Below are 17,308 nucleotides of genomic sequence, written 5' to 3'. Positions count from 1 at the left end.
CCATGCCGTACGGAAGTAGGATTTCGCGGTGCAGCAGCCAATCAGAGGGCTTTCCGTTAATTCCTCGCGCCGCGGCGGGTTGGGAAGCCAATTGAAGCCGGTTCCTCAGGGAGGGGGCGGGGCTGCGCGGCCCAAGCGGCGACCCCCAGAGGGTGAGGGAAGGGCGGTCTCGTTGGTCCGCGCGGGCACCGGAAGCGGGCGGTACCGGTCACCATGGAGGCGGCAGCGGCGGTGCGGCTGTGGGTGAAGACGGAGCCGTTCGTGGTGGGGGTCCTGCCCGCCCCGCCGCCCGCCCGCCTCGGCCCGCACTATCTCCGGAAGATGGCGGCGTACGCCCGAGCGCGGGCTGCCGAGGGCTGCTTCCCGCGGCTGTCGTGGCCCCGCTGGCGGCACATCGCCTGCGGGAAGCTGCAGCTGGACCGCGGCCTAGCCTGGCTCTACTTCGAGCTCTTCCACAGCCTCCTCCGGCCCGACCCGCCGCGCAGCCTTGAGTGGGCCGAGGCCGAGGCGACCTGTGCCAGCGCCGAGGAGCTGGAACGGGAGCGGAGCAAGGCAGGAACCTCAACTCGAGCAGGGCGGGCGTGGGATAGAGCCCACCTCATCCTGATGCCTCTTTTTCTCCTCTCTTGTCTAGCTGTCGGTGGACACGCTGCAGTTCCTGCTCTTCCTGTACATCCAGCAGGTAAGCAAGGTTTCTCTGCGGAGGTCTCTGATCGGGGAGGAGTGGCCCAGCCCTCGGACCAAGTCTCCCAGCCTGACTGGAAAATCCGCCAGCGAGAACAAGGTAATTGTGGCTGTAGGGCAGTCTGCGTGTGTGGCCGTGTGAGGAGCTGCACGGTTCTGCCTTGAGGTGGGTTGAAAGTGGATGGTTTATGCCTGGGAGGGTGTGACTCTGACTGTGGTGAAGTCTGAGCTAGGGTGAGGTTGGACATGCTTTACACAATAGTAAATGGAGCGGAGCTGGTGTATTCTCTGCAGCTTTACCTGCAAAATTGCTGGTAAATTGAATCTGAGCTGTGAAAGTACTCCCAGAATCACGGGAATTCTCCTTTTAAGAAGCAACTGCTCCTTTGGTGAAATGGGAAGCTTTTGGGTTGGAGGTCCTGTGATCCACTCTGGAGTATTAGGATCCCAGGGTGGTCCCTCACAATGTATTTCAGATGTGAGCTGGTTGATCAGCTGTTGATCAAATGCGTGTAATTGCTAATGTCCCCTCTTAAAATACTATCAAGTGTTGAAAGAAGAGAATCGAGCTGGATGTGTTCGGTGCAGCTCTGTATTTGAGGGTGGATTGTAGGTGGGCAGTGTCATTATAAGGTGCAGTTGCAAACCGCAGTGTATTTCTGTCATGACTGTGATGCTGGGAGCTATATGAGCTAGTGAAATACAGCTTGGGAGAAGCTGCAGGAATTAAAAGCAGGAACTGGGTGACTTTATACAAAAAGCTTTAACAAATGAGAAAAGAAATGAGGGGACCTGACACAGGGCTGTGAGTTGGGTGGCTGTGGAGCATCCCGTGCTATTTGGAAGCTGATATTTAACTGTTGCCATTACATAGAACTTGGGACAGGAAGGAGGAGAGACTTGGCTGCCACTGTAACCTACTCAGAGGTTTTGGTCCCAACAGGATTGGGATTGGCTCCATTGGTGTTACTTTGTGTGACTGGGAGAGATTTCCCAGCTTCAGCCTTCTGCAATAGTGTAGTGGGGCTTGTCTGGTGCAAGAGGGTCTCTGTCCCAGAGCAAGGATCTCAGCTGCTGGATAAGATGTGATGGTGAGGACAGTGTGTGATTGCAGCATGTGTTGCTTGTTCTGCAGTTTGCAGGCAAGCAACAGTTGTCTTTAGTAAGATCTGCCATAATTCTGGTATTCTGCCTTGTTTTTTTTCGGTTTGGAGCCTTTTAGAATTTAAACTGATGATTCTTTCAGAGATAGTTTAGTTTATTGGTCCTCTTGATGTGAAGAAATGACCCTCTGCTTTTTTCCCCACAGTGCCTCAGAAGGTGGCAGTGGATCATAGCTGAAGGTCTGGGACAGATGCAGTGATTTTCCAATAGAACAGTTGCAAGACCTTGACTGTCAGTTATTGATTTATTTCCTACCTTCAATTGTCAGCCATGAGCTGGCTGAATTTGTGCAGGAAGGATTGTAGGAGAGTGTTTCTGCTTTCTAAAATGAAATATTTGCTACTTGGAGTTAGGATATTATTTTTCCCTTTCTGGGGGAGGTTGCTTTCTGAGTTTGGAAGAGCAGAGCAGCAGAAACAGTGAGCAGGAGAGACCACCATGTTTGACTTCACTTTCTTTCTTAGAACAAGTGTAAGGAAGGGTATATAATGCCAGCTTTGTGAGAACTCACCTTCTTTTATCTTTTTCTACCCACCAAGATCTGGAACGATCAGGACCACCGTGCCTTTGTGCAGAGCCACCTCTTGGAGATGCTTGAACTGCTCCTGGAGCCCGAGCAGCTCAGTGCCTCCTCCCATTCAACCCACAGTAGCCTGGTGTCCTACGAAGCTGTCTGTGCCCTCAGCTTCCTTATTGAAGGGACTGTGAATAAGTGTAGGACAGTCCATCCACTGCATGAGCTCGCCCTCTGGCAGTCCTGTCTCAGGCAGAATGGCTACTCAAAGATCTCTAGAGCCTTCTCTTTCCCTAGGCTAGAGAGCTGGCTGCGGTCTTGCCTGACAACAAACCCTTTTGGAATGACTGCCTGCCTCAAGTCTGGGAAGAAACTCGCATGGGCACAGCAAGGTACCTACAAGCCTTGTCTTTATCTTTAGAAGTAGCTTTCCAGCCTCAGCTCCTCTCTCTGACCAGGGATCTGGCAGTTTTGTGAGGGCTTGCCTCCTTTTCCTGGGGACATGGGGAAGGTGACTACTTAGAGGCAAGTCTGGGAGATGAGAGATTGCTGCGTGACATCTGTGTATATTTTTCTGGTCTTTGGATCACTTTTGTGAGCAAACATTAATGATGTTATTGTCAAAGGCCCCTCTGAGTGAGGTCACTATTAGTACCCTTATTATTTAAGTACAGCTGGGCACAGAAAATAGATGTGATGTGTTTGTGGCAAAGCTGAGAACTGGTCTGGGTTTCTGTGGCTTGAATCACAGCCCCTTGCCTGCGGGGACATGGCAGTGAAGCCAAGGCACCTTCTACCTTAGGAAGAAAAAATTCAGATGAATGTTTTGTTTCTCTGACGGTACAATTGTGAGAGTGACACGTGTTAGGTAGGGCAGTGAGGTTGCTCAAGGATTGTACTGTAGAGGGAGTATTTCACTGTTTTAAAACATACAGTTCCTGCTTTCAACATAAAACTTGCCATATGGATCTTCTGGCAGGCAAATTCTTGTGTTTGGGAAAAGACTTCTGGAATTGGAGATACCTAGGTCAGGGCTGCCTGTAGCTTGTGGGAGGCATTGGCCACTCCTCGATAATCTTGAAATTATTTTGATTTTTCAATATGCCCTGGCTTCAGGAGCTTCAGACTGCTTTGTGCTGCTGAGCTGCCTGGTAGGCATCAGTGGATGGTGTGACTGGTGCATGAAGTGTGGAGTCTGATGGTACTATCCTGCAAGTTTTGTGCTGATTATTTTTTTGAGGGATTACTGGGTGATGTGGACAGTGAGCCATCATGTCTGTCTCTCTGTAGGAATCTCGTGTAGCCTTTCTGTGCTTTAAAAAAAAAACAATTAAATGCATTGGAGAGCTTTATTTTGCAGTTGAAGGAACAACCAGGAGAGCAAAGATTGCCTGCAATACTTGTGTGGTTCCTGAGGTGTTTCCCATGGTGATAATGAGTCAAGTGTACAAGCAGACGCTGGCCAAGAGCTCGGACACCCTGGTAGGGGCTCATGTAAGAATTCATCGCTGCAATGAGTCCTTCATTTACCTCCTCTCTCCCCTCCGGTGAGTATTTGTTCTCCTGGGACACAGTTAGATGTCTTTTCAGGAAGTTTGTTCAAGTGCTACATTCTTGTTAGATGGACAAAGCAGTGAAAAAGTCCTGGGTTTGCTCTTTTCAGTTCACTGTGTCCTCTCCCTCTTGTTCTTTTGCAGGTCTGTGACCATTGAGAAGTGCCGGAATAGCACTTTTGTCCTCGGCCCTGTGCAGGCATCTGTGCACGTCCACAGCTGTGACAACGTCAAAGTCATTGTGGTTTGCCATCGTTTGTCCCTTTCTTCCACTGCTGGCTGTACTTTTTACACTCTCACACCTACCCAGCCTCTTATCCTCTCGGGGAACCAAGCAGTCAGCTTTGCTCCTTTCCACACCCACTATCCAATGCTTGAAGATCACATGGCTCAGGTGGGCTTGGCCACTCTGCCGAACTACTGGGACAGTCCCATGCTGGTGTGCAAGGATAGCAGTGACACAAGTGTCTTCCGCCTCCTGCCACCCTCGGACTTCTACACCTTTGTGATTCCTTTTGAGATGGAAGGAGACACCACGGAGACGCCGGGTGGGCTTCCCCATGCATATCAGAAGGCGCTGAGTCAGCGGGAGCAGAATGTGCAGATATGGCAGAAAACTGTGAAGGAGGCAGGCCTGACCAAGTGAGTGCTGTATCCAAATGGGAGTATGTGAGATTCAGTGAAAAGCATGCACAGATACTGTTGAGGGCTGACACGAGGGAACCATCCTGGCAGTAGTAAGAGTTTACAAATGATCTCACGCTGGGTACTGTTTCTGTTCTGCTTCCAGTGTTGCATGCTGCTGTGGGTGACATCTAGATGCGTACCCTGAACAACAGCTCGACTAGTTATTGGCTTGCAGCAGATTGGGTCTTAGTCCAACCATTACAAGGAGGCTGAAGCTTTAAATTACTGTCCCATCTGTTGTTGAGGTGAGCTGAGAATGTGCATGTGAACCATTACAGTAGATCACCTCATGGACAGTAGCTTTTAAAGTCCTCTTTATCAGATCGCATCACATCTTGTGCCCAGCTTTTACTGTACTAGCTAGACCTGTCCTAGCTCATCTCATGTGCTCATGTGCTTCTGCTTTCTCAGTACCTATTGTGGAGTTCTGACAAAGTTCTTGCTTCTTTGTCAGCGTGCTTCTGCAGCCAGCCAGATTGGACAAGGCTGCAGAATCTCTGCTGACTTCAGTTTAGCTGCTTTTATCCTTTTTTATGAACTGCAAACCTGAAGGACCTGGTTTCCTTTGCAAATACAGAATGGGGTTAGAAACCCAGATGCTCAATTGTAAAGACTTGAAAAGATGAGAACAAGTTTAGTTCCCTAAGCTGGACTTAAGCTGTATAGATTTTTCTTTCTGTTCTGTGCTCAGTCGATGACTTGTAACAAGTGTGTAACTGGGTGCTGATAAGCAGTGATTTTGGAGGGGTTTATCCTGTAGGGAGCTCAGAGTATGAAAACCTCCTCTTGGGTCAAACTGTCAATACTTCCCATCATACCAGGCTGAGGAGTTCTAGCCCAATTGATGGTTCATTGTTTTGGAGGAGCTCCCTCTGCTTCTCTTGATCCTCTCTGAAATCCAGGTGCCTCTCTGCTGAGTGTGGAGGAACATTCAGTTTGAAAGAGCTCTAGATGGAGAGAGAAAGGATTCTGGGTCAGGATTTTTCTGCAGCTTCAGGGTGGCTGAGCAGTGGTGACCCAATAGTGATGACAGAGGTGACTCTGGACTTTCAGCCCTGAGTCTTCAAGGGCAGCAGAGAGGAAAGTTACAACTTCAGCCTTCTATGGTTAGATTTAACCTCTTCTACAGCAGTCACAGGAAGCAAGCCACTCTGCTGCAGTGGCTTATTTCATAAAAGGGGGGAGAACTGTGGCAAGTTTAGAAGCTTCCTGAAAAGTGGGCAGCTGATGGTGTAAAATGTCTGTCTCCTACAGGCAGGGAAACAACTTGGGAGACAACTAGGAAGCTTAGAGCAAGCAGGGTATCAGACTTGTTGAAAGAAAAAAGCTGCCATGCTTGAGCGCGGAGGTGAAAGAGAATGTTAGAAATAAGAAGACATCTTTCAAGAAGTTGAAGTTGTCTGAATGAGGAAAGTGGGGCAGAAAAAGAATGTAAATCCTGCCAGGCTGAAAGTAAAACCCCCGTAAGACAGGACCAGTAAGACAGCTTGAGGAGCAACTTGCAAAAGCATAAAATCCTGTTTATTCATTTCCTGAGCATATTGGACAGAAAGTCTTTCAGGGTCAGTAACAGATCAAGGTATATAAAAAGCACTTGGAGAAAATAAAACCATAAGGGAAGAAAGCAGTGACTGCCTTTGTTTTCATATTCACTGGGGAGGAATTTAGGTTAGTTGCTGTTGTAGAACCCTGCTTTCTGGGGAAGATCTCAAATGGAAGTGATAGGATAAAGAAGAGCCTGTAACTTGAAAAAAGGGTCTGGGTACACTTGAGCCTCTCTGAAGCTGAGTGGCACAAAAATGAATAGGGCTTATGTGCTGCTTTTCACACTAGAGGATGGGATCAGCACATCAAATTAGGAATGGGTTCCTCCTCAGTAGCCCTGTGGAGCAGGGCTGCTGTGCTAGTGGGGAGATTTACATGGTTTCTACCACCACCAAGTTCTGCCTTTGGGGCTCATTGTAGTCATGCTCATTCAGTAAAAACCTCTTCCTCCTGATACAGACAGTTCAGGAACCAAGCCCAGCTCTTAGCTGATATATAGGGAGGCTTGTTTTGGTACTGAAGATGCAGTTAGAAGTATAATACTATAAATAAATGACAGCTTTACATACTTCCCTGCTGATCTTTTGATTTCAGGGAACAGAGGAAACAGTTCCAGATACTGGTAGAAACCAAGTTCTATGAATGGCTGGTTCAGACGGGGAACCGTCAGCAGCTGGATAGCCTTGTCCCTCCTGCAGTAGGCTCCAAGCAGGCAGCAGGATAGCATCACATTCCTGTGCAGCAAAAGGAATGAAAGGGTGAGTAGAAGCCTGTTTCTCTTGATTCTTCTCAAGAATTGTCACATGGTTATGTATACAGGTTAGGCAGAGGTCGGAGAAAGAGGAGGCTGTTCAATAGACTATTTTCCCCATAGCCTTGCGTTTGGTTTCAGTTCTTATTTTGCAGTCAAAACCTCTTTTCAATTTGAATCTGTTCACTGTATACTCAGCACATACATTGTTCTGTGCAGGTGTTCTGTTTGCTTCGTTGGAGAAAAACGAAGATGCTGTGTGCACCTGTAAAGGCAGACAGGAATATTGTACATAATCTGATGTAAAAAAAACCCTGATTTGAATAGCTGCTCTTTCAAAGAGGCTCTTTGCATTAATATCTGTACTTACCTGTCTCACCTTTTGTTAAAGAGAACCAAGTGGACTCAAATAATTTTTACATTGTAGTGTCTTTTTCTTCTCAAGCAGAAGTGGTTTAGGAGCCAGAGACAAGCCTTTATCATGCTTTTCCACAAGTTTTTGGTGGCCGACATGGGACACCATTTGGACTGGACCTTGCTGGGGAAATCGTCGCAGCCAGAGGCATTCGCCAGATGAACTCCAACACACACTGGTGTGATTATCCGAGGATTCCCCTGGCGAACCCCTGGTTGTGGTGAGTTCTTGAACAATGTCCTATACAAGATATTGTTACTATTATTTCTGTTTTGATTTCACCCCCTGAGCAACTTGTATCAGAAAAGATACAGATCAGAGGAGTATAAAGTACCTGAAGGTATTCCTGTGCATGATTACAGTGATGACTGGAGCATGTGGAATTTGTGCTTATATTCCTAAGAATAGGTTTGGGATGCATATTGGCCCATCAGGGCAAATATAGGGGAGATATTTTAACTTGGAAAAAGTTCTCTCTCACTTTTTATGAGGCACCATGCTCAGTCTTTCCTATGCTGAGGGGCCACCACTGATTATAAGATACTACTAGCTTAACTGAGCATAGTGCCTGTTTAGCATGAGAGGCAAGAGGGACTTTTAATCAATAAGTAAAGGGTGGAATACTAATTAATTGTGTAGCTCTCAAACAAAGGACACTGATTACATTGTCAAAATATATAAATAGCTTAAAGTTATAATCCATGGGATGTTTGATTTGTGGAGACTTCTGAGCACCGTGCGCAGAGTAAACAATGTCTCCTTTCTGAACTAGACTCCGTGTCTTTGTTTAGAAAGTCCCAAATCGGCAGCAAAACCATTAGAAACTTGGGTTTGGGTTTTTCCCCCTTTTCTTTATTCTCTAAGTTGCTTTTTCTTTGTTGGTGCTGTAGTAAAATTTTCTCCTCTTGTTACAGAGCTCTAGGAAAACAGTTCTCATTAAGACTTTGTGGCCGTCTTGCCTGAACACACTCAATGTGGATCTGACACCCACCCTTGGTGTGGATTGGACTGTCTGTCTGGTTTAGGATTTCTGATTGCTGCCACTTTTGCGGGAATGTTCTGCAGCTGTTCTAGTTGGTAACTGAGAAAGTATGTTGCTAGAGGATGAAGAAGTATGCCTTCTTGAATGAGGAGGCTGTCATTGTGGCTAGTGTCCCTGGTGTACAAGTATCCAGCAAAGCAGCCCTTCCTGGTGCAAAGCTGGATGCAGGGCCCTTGGTATCACCTGCATCTTTTTATGGTACAAACCAGCTGCACTGTTTTTGTGAATGTGAAAAAGAAATGTTTGATTTTGTTATGAATGAAATACAACTGATTTTTGTAAAGTAAATTGATTTAAATTTAGATTGATTTTTTTAAATACAAAGATGGCACTTAAGCAGTGTGATTTTATGGAATTCACTTCCTTGTATGTTTGACATGTTTTTGACAAATGTCAATAAAACAGCTCTTAGATAAGCTTGATATGTGTCCTACTTTTACCTGTACAGTGAGTGTCAAAGGGACACAGCATCTTTACTGCTTTGTGAAATGTGAACTGGTCAGCAGGGAGAAAAGTGTCGATTTATTAACAGCCATGGAATTGAATGTTTTGAAGGCTGCCCTAGCACAGCATTTTGATACAAACACCATTTCCTACCTTTAGTATTTCTTCTAAAGAGTATCAGCTTGAATGAGTACTATTCTCAGGGGCTGGTGGAACCAGTCCTGGAAAGATGTGCTTGTAGCTGAGCACCTAAATAAGGAAGGCAAAATAGGCAGAGGCATTGGATGACCAAAGGCAGCTGCTGAGTTGTCATTCGATAGGACCTGGATTGTGGTTGAACACTGATCTTCATAAGGCAGATTTTATTTTCTTTTTAATTGATACGTGAAGTTTTGTCACAGCGTTTGAGCAGTAGGAGCTGTAGGCAGCAGCACTGAGGGCAACAAGACATCTGAAGAGGGAGAGGGTGATATACTGCTGAGCCCATCTGTTTCAGGCTGTCTGTTGGGCTGCTGCGGCAATGTACATGGGGTGGCATGCAGAGCTGCTGCTGCCAGATTGCTTGTCCTGACAGATTTGAAATGGGGTCTGTGTGTTGCAGGCGCTGCTGTGCCGAATTCATTTCCCTTTGTTTCACTACGCCTTTGGGCTGGTGCAGTGAATAGCTGCAGAGGTGTTTTTTCATAACATGCTGGCGGGTGTATGTAAGCCAGCAATCTCTGACCCCTCTGCTCAGTGGGCCTCAGTGGGCTAAAAGGAAAACTCTTCTGCTAAAGCCTCAGATAGTGGTGTAGGAGCTCTGAGTTGAATTTGTGACATTAGCAGATATGGTCAGAAATTTGGACATCGTTCCTTACTATTTGACCCTTTGGTGGGGTGTGGCTTGATGTTCTCTGATGAATATTGGGTTTCCTCCTCACAAACAGGAGTGGGCCTTTTGGAACTGACAGAATACCTTCTTGTTGAACATGCTTAAAAGAGAGAGAGCAGCCAAATTGCACCCCATCCTTCAGGACTTGGCAGGGGGCTGCTTGTTTTTGAGTGCGTTTGGCAGAGTTTTGGTGTTCTGAGTCAGCAAATGGTAACAAAGGGAGGATGGCAAAGCCTTCCTTTATTCTATAATCCTGCTTGCTTTTCTGGAAATCAGCTATAGCCTCAGAATTACTGACTCAATTTTTGGATCCTATTCTCATGACAAAGCAGCTGCCTCATTTAAAACAAACCCGTTATAAAAGGGTGCCTCAGGTCCTGGCTGGTTGTAACAGCTTCTGACATTCCTCTAGCACTAGGGAGCTTGCCTGGAAAGGAAAATGTCCGGAGCTGGAGCCAAGGTAAGTTTATTTGCAGCCTGTTTGTTTTTGTGGCTAAGAGACCTTGCTAGTCTTTTCGCAGATCTTGGCTGTCTCCTCTAGGTGTGGCTCTGTGAGAGGATGGAGTTGAACAAGGTGACTGGTGAGAGCATACTTAAAGATACACCAGGGCATAATGTCTTACATGTTAGTGGTGGAGGCTGCTGTGCCAGCAGCAGACCTGATGAGCTGCATTTGCAGAGCAGAGTCTTGTGGAAGGCTTCCTTGGGATGGCCTGAGTCCATGTTGGGTGCTCTCCACATTCCCCTTCCATGGTGGAGCAAAAGGTGTGCTGCAACAGAAGGATGCCTGAATGATTATCACAGCACTGAAACCAATAATGTTCCCAGAGAGATGCCAACCAGCCTTGTGATTTGGTGGAATCAGAGGTGAATTTTAACAGGAGAAGGAGATGCATCAGAAAGTTCAGCTTCAGCTGGAAGGGTGAGCATCAGGTGGAGATCCAGCTGTATTGCTGTGTTTTTCAGTCATGAAGTTAACGGAGCTAAGCTGTTTGGTCACACAGACCTTGTTCCAAGGTTGGCATTAGGCAGGAATAAAACAGCTGGGAAAGGAGGGCAAGAACTTTAGCTAGTGGCCAGTTCCTCCTGTCAAATATTAAACATCAGTTAAGAGGTTGTGGTCAGATTTACATCTTTCCATTGTATGAATTGTTGTTGTGTGACATTCCTTCAGTAAATTCCTCCACAGTACGGAGACTGTAAGATCCGAGGTAGCAGAAGGCTCTGAAGCAGAGTGGTTTGTAGATTGTACGATGCCTATGGAAGATCTGGGATCAGTCTCTGCTTCCTTACTCCTTTTGTCTATGATCTTGGCTCAAAGCAATTTGGCCATTTGTGAGCAGTCTTTAGAAACTGAGGATGGGTGTGCTGCTTGCTTTAATCTGATGGTTGTCAGAATGCAGCAGTGCAGTCTTTACGTACCTGTGTATAAAGAAGGTGCTGGGGAACTTCAACAGATTCATGTCGGAGTCTCCTGTCTGCTTGAAGAGACCCAAACATGCTGCCTTTACCCCTGCAGAAAGCTGTGTCCCCGCTGAGTGTGTTACAGGGAATTATGTGGTGCAACAAAATGTCCAAGGGGACTTAAGTCAGTGAAGGAGTGTGAATCTCTTCTCTATGCCATGCTCTTACCTAGCACATCCCAGGAAGAAGAAGAGGGCAAAGGAGATAATTAAACACTTTCTCACAACCTGAGCAAGCAGTCTGCCCTAGAAAGGGAGTTGCTGCCTCCACCCTGCTCTACTTAGAGGGCACTGGTAATTATTGCTTATGAGCTTTCTTCTAACAGAGCTGATGTTGGGAAGAAATATGATAACTGCTATGAGGTGGCCAAAAGAGTAAGAGTTTTACAGTCCTCTAAGGAAGATGTGTTATGGCAAATCTGTTATCTGCCAGGTAAGCCCCCAAAAAGCAACTTTGGGCAGTGAGTGGTTAACAGGTTAGCACTGTAAGCAGAGAAACTTGATGGCTTTCTTGGAGGAAGGTGATCTGTGTTGGAGGAAGATGTGACTGAAATGAACTGATGAATCTGTAATTGAAATCTGTAATTCACCTGTCATTATGCTGCGTGTGAGAAACATCAGTTGGGTCTGCCTGAGTTTGAGTCGCTGGGGGAAAACTGAGGAGCACTGAGTGTGAGGGTCTGAATGAACTGAGGTGTGTGTGCAAAGCGCTGTGGTGGAGAATGGGTGGCCAGGAGCCTTGTCCTAAAGTCTTCCTATAAATGGTCGAGGAATAAAACACCACTTGTTAGGTCACTGTGCTGTGGGAATGGTCATACCCTTAATGCTCTCTTGGATTTTTTTCTCTTTTTGGCTTTATAAGTACAGGGAAACAGTGAAGTTCAGTATTGGGTTAGGCTGGGTGGGGAAGAAACATCAAATGAGCTTTTCTGTTACAAAACTAAAGGCCAACTTAACCAACTTCATGCAAAGTCGCTGTGATAGGAGCTGGTTCTGCTGCATGTCAGCCTCAAAATCAACTCAGCTTATGTAGAACCAGGACCAGAGGTGAGAGAGACCCATTCCTTTCCCACTGCCAATTACTAGAGGAGGCATCCCTCTGCCCAGGCAGAGTGCTGCCTGCATGGAGACCAGACCTATGGTCTTACAGATGTTGGGCAGAGTTCATCATCGACCCTGCTGGACCCTCACTGCATGGACAGTGGTGGGACTGCGGAGCCTGGCGAGTGAGGTTGAAGAGGGGAAGATGCTGTAGCTTCCTTGACCAGTGGCTTCAAGAAGAGGATCACTGGTGATGAGTGGCTGCCAAGCCTCCTGAGCAGGACTTTCAGTATTGCCTCTGGACTTATGCTAGCAGATTTTTCAGGGGATACCTCTAGGGACAAAGATCCAGAAGCAGGATCTGTAAAGCAACAGCAGGGCTGTGGCTGGCAGGGGCTGAGCAGCATAGTTAGCATGGGCACAGAAGGGTTAGACATTTTAGTGTACACCTTTTACAGCCTTTATTAATTTCCTGGAAAGACAATAGTGATCTCCCAACTCTCCAGTGCACTGAAGATGGGAAGAGTTTACTCAGGAGAGAGAGACATGGGGACAGGTTACACAGTCCATCGACTGCTTGGCTTCCTTGGCCATAATTTAGTAACTACTGATCTAGACAAAGTGGGATAGAAACGTATTAATAGTGTTTTGCTGCTGTTTGCAGCTTCAGCAAGGGAGTTTTGTGTTGGACTGGAACAGAACTAGGTGCTGGGAAGGGTAAGGCATTGGTGGCAGGCTGGAGGTGTTGGGACCACACTGGTGAATCAGCTGCCAGGGTTAGTTGGGATGGAGTTCATCCTGATCAACAGTTGGGCTCCATGATCTTTTAACATCTTGAGGGCTTTGTTTTCAGACATTTCATGTTGTGATGTGGCTAGAATATGGCTACAGGCATGTGCTGGGGGACGAGGAACCTCCCTGCCTTCCTTCCTCTGCTTGTGTTTCAGGTCACCTTCTATGAAGACAAGAATTTCCTAGGGCGTAGCTATGAGTGTGACAGCGACTGCCCTGATTTTCACACCTACCTGAGCCGCTGCAACTCCATCCGTGTGGATGGGGGTGCCTGGGTGGCCTATGAGAGGCCCAACTTTTCTGGGAACATGTATGTTCTGACACAAGGGGAGTATCCTCATTACCAGCACTGGATGGGCCTGAACGACCGCCTTGGCTCCTGCAAAGCCATTCAGATAGTAAGTGTGACTCCTTCTCAATGGACAGCTTAATTTGCACACCTATAATTAAAAGGTTTCAACGTGTTTGTGGGTGCTCCCTTGGGGAGGATGTCTTTAAGGGGACTTGCTCCTGCAGTCCTTCTCTGGGGATAGCAAAGTGTTTGGTGGAGTGAAGAAGGTAAATATCTTCCACTCTTGACAACAGTGGGAACAAGGGGCAGTTTATTTGTCTCTGTAGCAAGCCAGGGCTCCCTTCTACTACAGGGAACCAAATCTCAGTACTGGCAAGCCCCTCTGGGCATGAGGACAACGGGCCCAGTAGCAGACCTGGAGTGATCAGGATTGGGAGTGCCTGAAGTGCTCCATAGGCATGCTTGGAGCAGCCCTGTGACACCTGGTATTAGGCAATGCATATCTCCCTACTGTAGTAACTGTGCTCATCCCCTCCTAACTGGGGATGTGAAGATGCTTCTGCAGCTTCTGGCAGCACCTGTCCTTCCACCAGCAGGAGATGGGATAAACATAGGTTTATCCGTCCTACAGTGTTTACGCTCTGTGGAAGCACTGGCAGGGAGAAAGGAACAGAGGGAATGATCCCTTTAGGAAGCCTATAGGGAAGCACACTTTAAAGCTGACAGGGTTGGGAGCACAGATGAAGTATGAATTGGAGTTGAGACTGTTGAGTGCTGCTGCTGTGTTTTTGCCAGCAGCAGGGCAGACACTGGTGATCCGTACATTGGTGTCTTGAGTAGCAAGTTGGCATGGAACAGGTCTCACAGCTGAGAAGAGGTTTTGCTTTTATGCCTGCAGTCTTTTCTGGGTTTGATCTAGGTCTAAATCCCTTTGCACAGGGCAGGGGGAAATTTCCAGCCAGTTCAGAACACGGATTTGGCAACAAAAGATGGAACCAAAACACCCATCAGGATGAAATGCAGGGCCTTATCCTGTATGTCCACCTGGTGCCAGGCTTCCACTCCTGAGCCTGGGGACGGTGCATGGGGACCTGCTGCTTGCAGGCATTGAGTTAGAGCATCCCAGTGTCAGCGAGGAGATCCTGCAGAGCTTGGCTGCGGCTGGCAATGAGAGCAGGCTTGGGTAGATGGGGGGAAGTGGGGGATAGGCGGTGTCCAGGCAGCTGAAGATTAAACCTGCAGTGCCTTCAGGCAACACAGCGCTTCAAATCATACTGGAAAATACCCACGCTGTGTTCGCCTGTAATACAACCCAGCCGGGGTCACCAGCTCATTAAACTCCTCCTTGCCTGAAGGAGCAGGGAGTGCAGGGGGTCCAGCTTTCCTGATGCTCACGTGGAGTGGCTGAAGGGTCAGACCTGCAGCAGGATAGGCAGGCTGCCTGGGATAGAGAGCCCAGCACTTGCTGACTTGGTCTTATCCCTCCCTGCAGCCTTCCTCCCTGTGAAAGGGGGGCTGTGGTGGGGGGTTGAGCTGAAACTGCTCTGCTTGGTGCTTTTGTGTCTTTGCATATGATGCCCAAGCAAGAGTTATTCTGACTGCCTCCCCACTGTGCTTTTGGGGGGGCTGTTTAGCCCTGTCCTGGTGTGCTGGGGGAGTGGTTTGTAGCTGGTCTGAGTCTAACCATGCTTCAGCTCTGCTCTCATCTGCTGGAGCCAGGTTCTGTTATCTGTCAGAGATGTACGGGTGCCTCTCTCCAGCTCTCTGCCATTTTCTCTCCTTTTCCTCTAGCCAAGTGGAGGCAGGGGCCACATCCAGGTATTTGAGAAGGGAGATTTTGGTGGACAGATGTTTGAAACCACAGAAGACTGCCCTTCAGTCATGGAGGAGTGGCACATGCGAGAAGTCCATGCCTGCAGAGTGCTGGAAGGTGTCTGGGTTTTCTATGAGCATCCCAACTACCGGGGCAGGCAGTACCTACTGCCCAAGGGGGAGTACCGCAAACCTGTGGAGTGGGGAGCGGCCGGCCCCGCCGTCCAGTCCTTCCGCAGCATCACCCAGTGAGAAGACCATTGACTCAATAAACCAAGTTGCTCAACTCAGCCTGGCCTGGTCTGTGTGTGAGTTATCATGCCTCAGAGGAGGTGGCATGGGGCTGAGCCTTCTCTAAGCAAAGTGCAACTGTCTATGCTGGCACCTCTTTCCTCCAGTTTGGCCCCATCCCCTCCCTCCCACTGCTCCTCCCTAAGGAAAAACAATCCCAAAACTGGAGCTTAGGCTCCAGCATTTGGCCAGTCCAGTGAAGCAGTTGAACCACTCCAGGTTTTAGTGCTGGCTGTGGCAGGTTCAGCCTGTCATGATCCTGTGGAATCCCTGCTTGGTCTGTGGTGGCTTGGGAGAAGGGGCTACTGATGACTGGGGAGAAGGGATGAGGTTTGCATCCATACCACATGCAATGAGACCTCCCCAGGGAAGCTGAGCAGGCTGTAGGTTTTCTGTTGCTGGAGAATCATGTTCCTCTTGTAATGCATGGGGCAATGGGACTGTGGGGAAAGTGGAGGTGTGAGAGACAGGGATCCCAGAGTGGGAAGGAGGGAGATGGCTGCAGTCTCGATGGGGAATGCTGGGCCAGAGGCAGCAACCAGATCCTCAGGAAGCAGGCCAGAGTGTCAGGTACAGGATGCTCCTCATAGGTGTGAGACAAGGGATCCAGCTGCTTAAAAAGGGGTAAAGCACTACATCAAGATGGGCAGCTGGAAGAGGAAGAAGAGGCTGTGAGGGGACAGATAAAGTGAGTGCCACTGAAAGCTGCCCTGGGATGGCAGGTTGCTGCTGAATCATCTGGAAGGGTGGGAATTGGTCCCTGGGCCCCTGAGACATGCAGAGAGCTCCCAGTCAGCCCAGTTTGCTGCCAGCTGGAGCACCAATTTGCCCAGTGCTCTTAGATGTCAGGCTGGGTCCATGTTGTGGGCAGAAATAACTGATATCTGCTGTGTAGGGCACTCTCCTCCTGGGTACCCTGGGGACCTGCAGCATGTTTGCATATCAAACCAAGGGACCTTGGGATAATGATGCTGGACATAGAAATAGAGCCCTTCTAGCCATGCTCCACGGTCTCTTTGCGGTTGATGTATGAGGTTATTATGGAGCAGGGAAGAAGGTTAAGTGATGCTTGTCAAGTTGTGGTGCCGCAACCCCTGAGAATGCAGCTGCAGGCGGGGAGTGGGAAGAGGCTGCCGAGAGGGGCTTCCCCCAGCACAAAGGTGGGCTGCAGAAAGTTGCCTTCCTCCTCCTGCTGTGACCCTGCAGTTTACCCTCCAGCTTTAGCTCCCTGCCCTGTTTCAGCCCTTTGCTGCAAGGGTGATGCATCCTCCTGGCCAGCTTCTGTCCCGCCTTGCCTTTCTCCTCTATCACCTCTCCATCATGGGTCAGCAGGATGCAGGCGATTCATCATTATGGTTGTGTCTTGGTGAACTATTTCTCCAGGACCAAACAGCCCTGCCAGCATCAGCTCCAGCTCCCCTTTTCACCCTGGCTCCTGGCACAGTCCTTCAAGAGCTGCTGGCTCCTGCCCATGCAAAGCACCAGCTTGAGCATGGCCTTGAACACCAGTTCCTCTGGGGAGCCTGTTGCCACCCCTGTTTGGGAAGGAAAATCTTCTGCAGGTAGACATGCTCTGGCCAGTGCATTTCCAACCTGATTTTGGGGTATGTCTGCCTGGATGCTATGCTTCCCCATCCTGTGGTGGGATTTGTTCGCTCCTGCAGTGGATGCTGGAGCTGTAGTGGACAGGTTTGAGGTGCTGCAGCCCTGTGGCTGCTGGTGTATATCCACCCCAGAGCCCTTACACCAACATTTCCTCCCTGTGTCCTTCCCTTACCTCACTTAATCTACCCGCTGTAAAAACACAATTATCCCAACTCTTTCCCCCCCTCTTCCTCTTCTGTCGGGCTCGTGCCCTCTGGTGAATTTTGCATTGTGCCCTGGACGCTGGCAACCAGCACGAATAACAATAAAGTATGCTAGTTTGGTGGTGGGGTTTTCATTATT

At 48.4% G+C, this 17,308-nt stretch overlaps 2 protein-coding genes across 4 annotated transcripts; both read left to right on the top strand.

Moving 5' to 3' along the window:
- Nucleotides 1–68: 68 nt before the first annotated feature.
- Nucleotides 69–8,775, top strand: TBCCD1 (TBCC domain containing 1). Of its 3 annotated transcripts, XR_004079812.2 has the most exons (8): nucleotides 70–552; nucleotides 635–784; nucleotides 2,388–2,754; nucleotides 3,723–3,909; nucleotides 4,060–4,557; nucleotides 6,742–6,905; nucleotides 7,347–7,533; nucleotides 8,228–8,775. XR_004079812.2 is itself a non-coding variant. In XM_005143100.4 (7 exons), exons 1-6 carry the CDS (start codon nucleotides 214–216, stop codon nucleotides 6,869–6,871), a joined length of 1,671 nt encoding a protein of 556 aa, XP_005143157.3. In that variant the 5' UTR covers nucleotides 70–213; the 3' UTR covers nucleotides 6,872–6,905; nucleotides 8,228–8,775. The 3 variants fall into 3 exon arrangements, 1 of the variants encoding a protein (XP_005143157.3); XR_004079813.2 differs by lacking the exons at nucleotides 7,347–7,533; nucleotides 8,228–8,775 and adding an exon at nucleotides 4,706–4,847 and having other exon boundaries at nucleotides 69–552; nucleotides 6,742–6,864; XM_005143100.4 differs by lacking the exon at nucleotides 7,347–7,533.
- A 1,105-nt stretch (nucleotides 8,776–9,880) lies between these two features.
- On the top strand, nucleotides 9,881–15,347 carry CRYGS (crystallin gamma S). Its single transcript, XM_031043704.2, has 2 exons — nucleotides 9,881–13,364; nucleotides 15,050–15,347. The coding sequence occupies exons 1-2, from the start codon at nucleotides 13,056–13,058 to the stop codon at nucleotides 15,320–15,322; spliced, it is 582 nt and encodes a 193-aa protein (XP_030899564.1). The 5' UTR covers nucleotides 9,881–13,055; the 3' UTR covers nucleotides 15,323–15,347.
- The last annotated feature ends 1,961 nt before the right edge of the window (nucleotides 15,348–17,308 follow it).

Source organism: Melopsittacus undulatus, chromosome 6 (genome assembly GCF_012275295.1).
Source record: "Melopsittacus undulatus isolate bMelUnd1 chromosome 6, bMelUnd1.mat.Z, whole genome shotgun sequence".
Lineage (NCBI taxonomy): Eukaryota > Metazoa > Chordata > Aves > Psittaciformes > Psittaculidae > Melopsittacus > Melopsittacus undulatus.
This window is presented reverse-complemented; position numbering and strand designations above follow the sequence as displayed.

Bases quoted from the DNA above. Each gene is read 5' to 3' on its own strand.
- CRYGS (XM_031043704.2), top strand. From the start codon at position 13,056: ATGGCTACAGGCATGTGCTGGGGGACGAGGAACCTCCCTGCCTTCCTT. The intron at 13,365-15,049 runs GTAAGTGTGACT...CTTTTCCTCTAG, and splicing joins CCTGCAAAGCCATTCAGATA to CCAAGTGGAGGCAGGGGCCA.
- TBCCD1 (XM_005143100.4), top strand. From the start codon at position 214: ATGGAGGCGGCAGCGGCGGTGCGGCTGTGGGTGAAGACGGAGCCGTTC. The intron at 553-634 runs GCAGGAACCTCA...TCTCTTGTCTAG, and splicing joins TGGAACGGGAGCGGAGCAAG to CTGTCGGTGGACACGCTGCA. The intron at 785-2,387 runs GTAATTGTGGCT...CTACCCACCAAG, and splicing joins AATCCGCCAGCGAGAACAAG to ATCTGGAACGATCAGGACCA.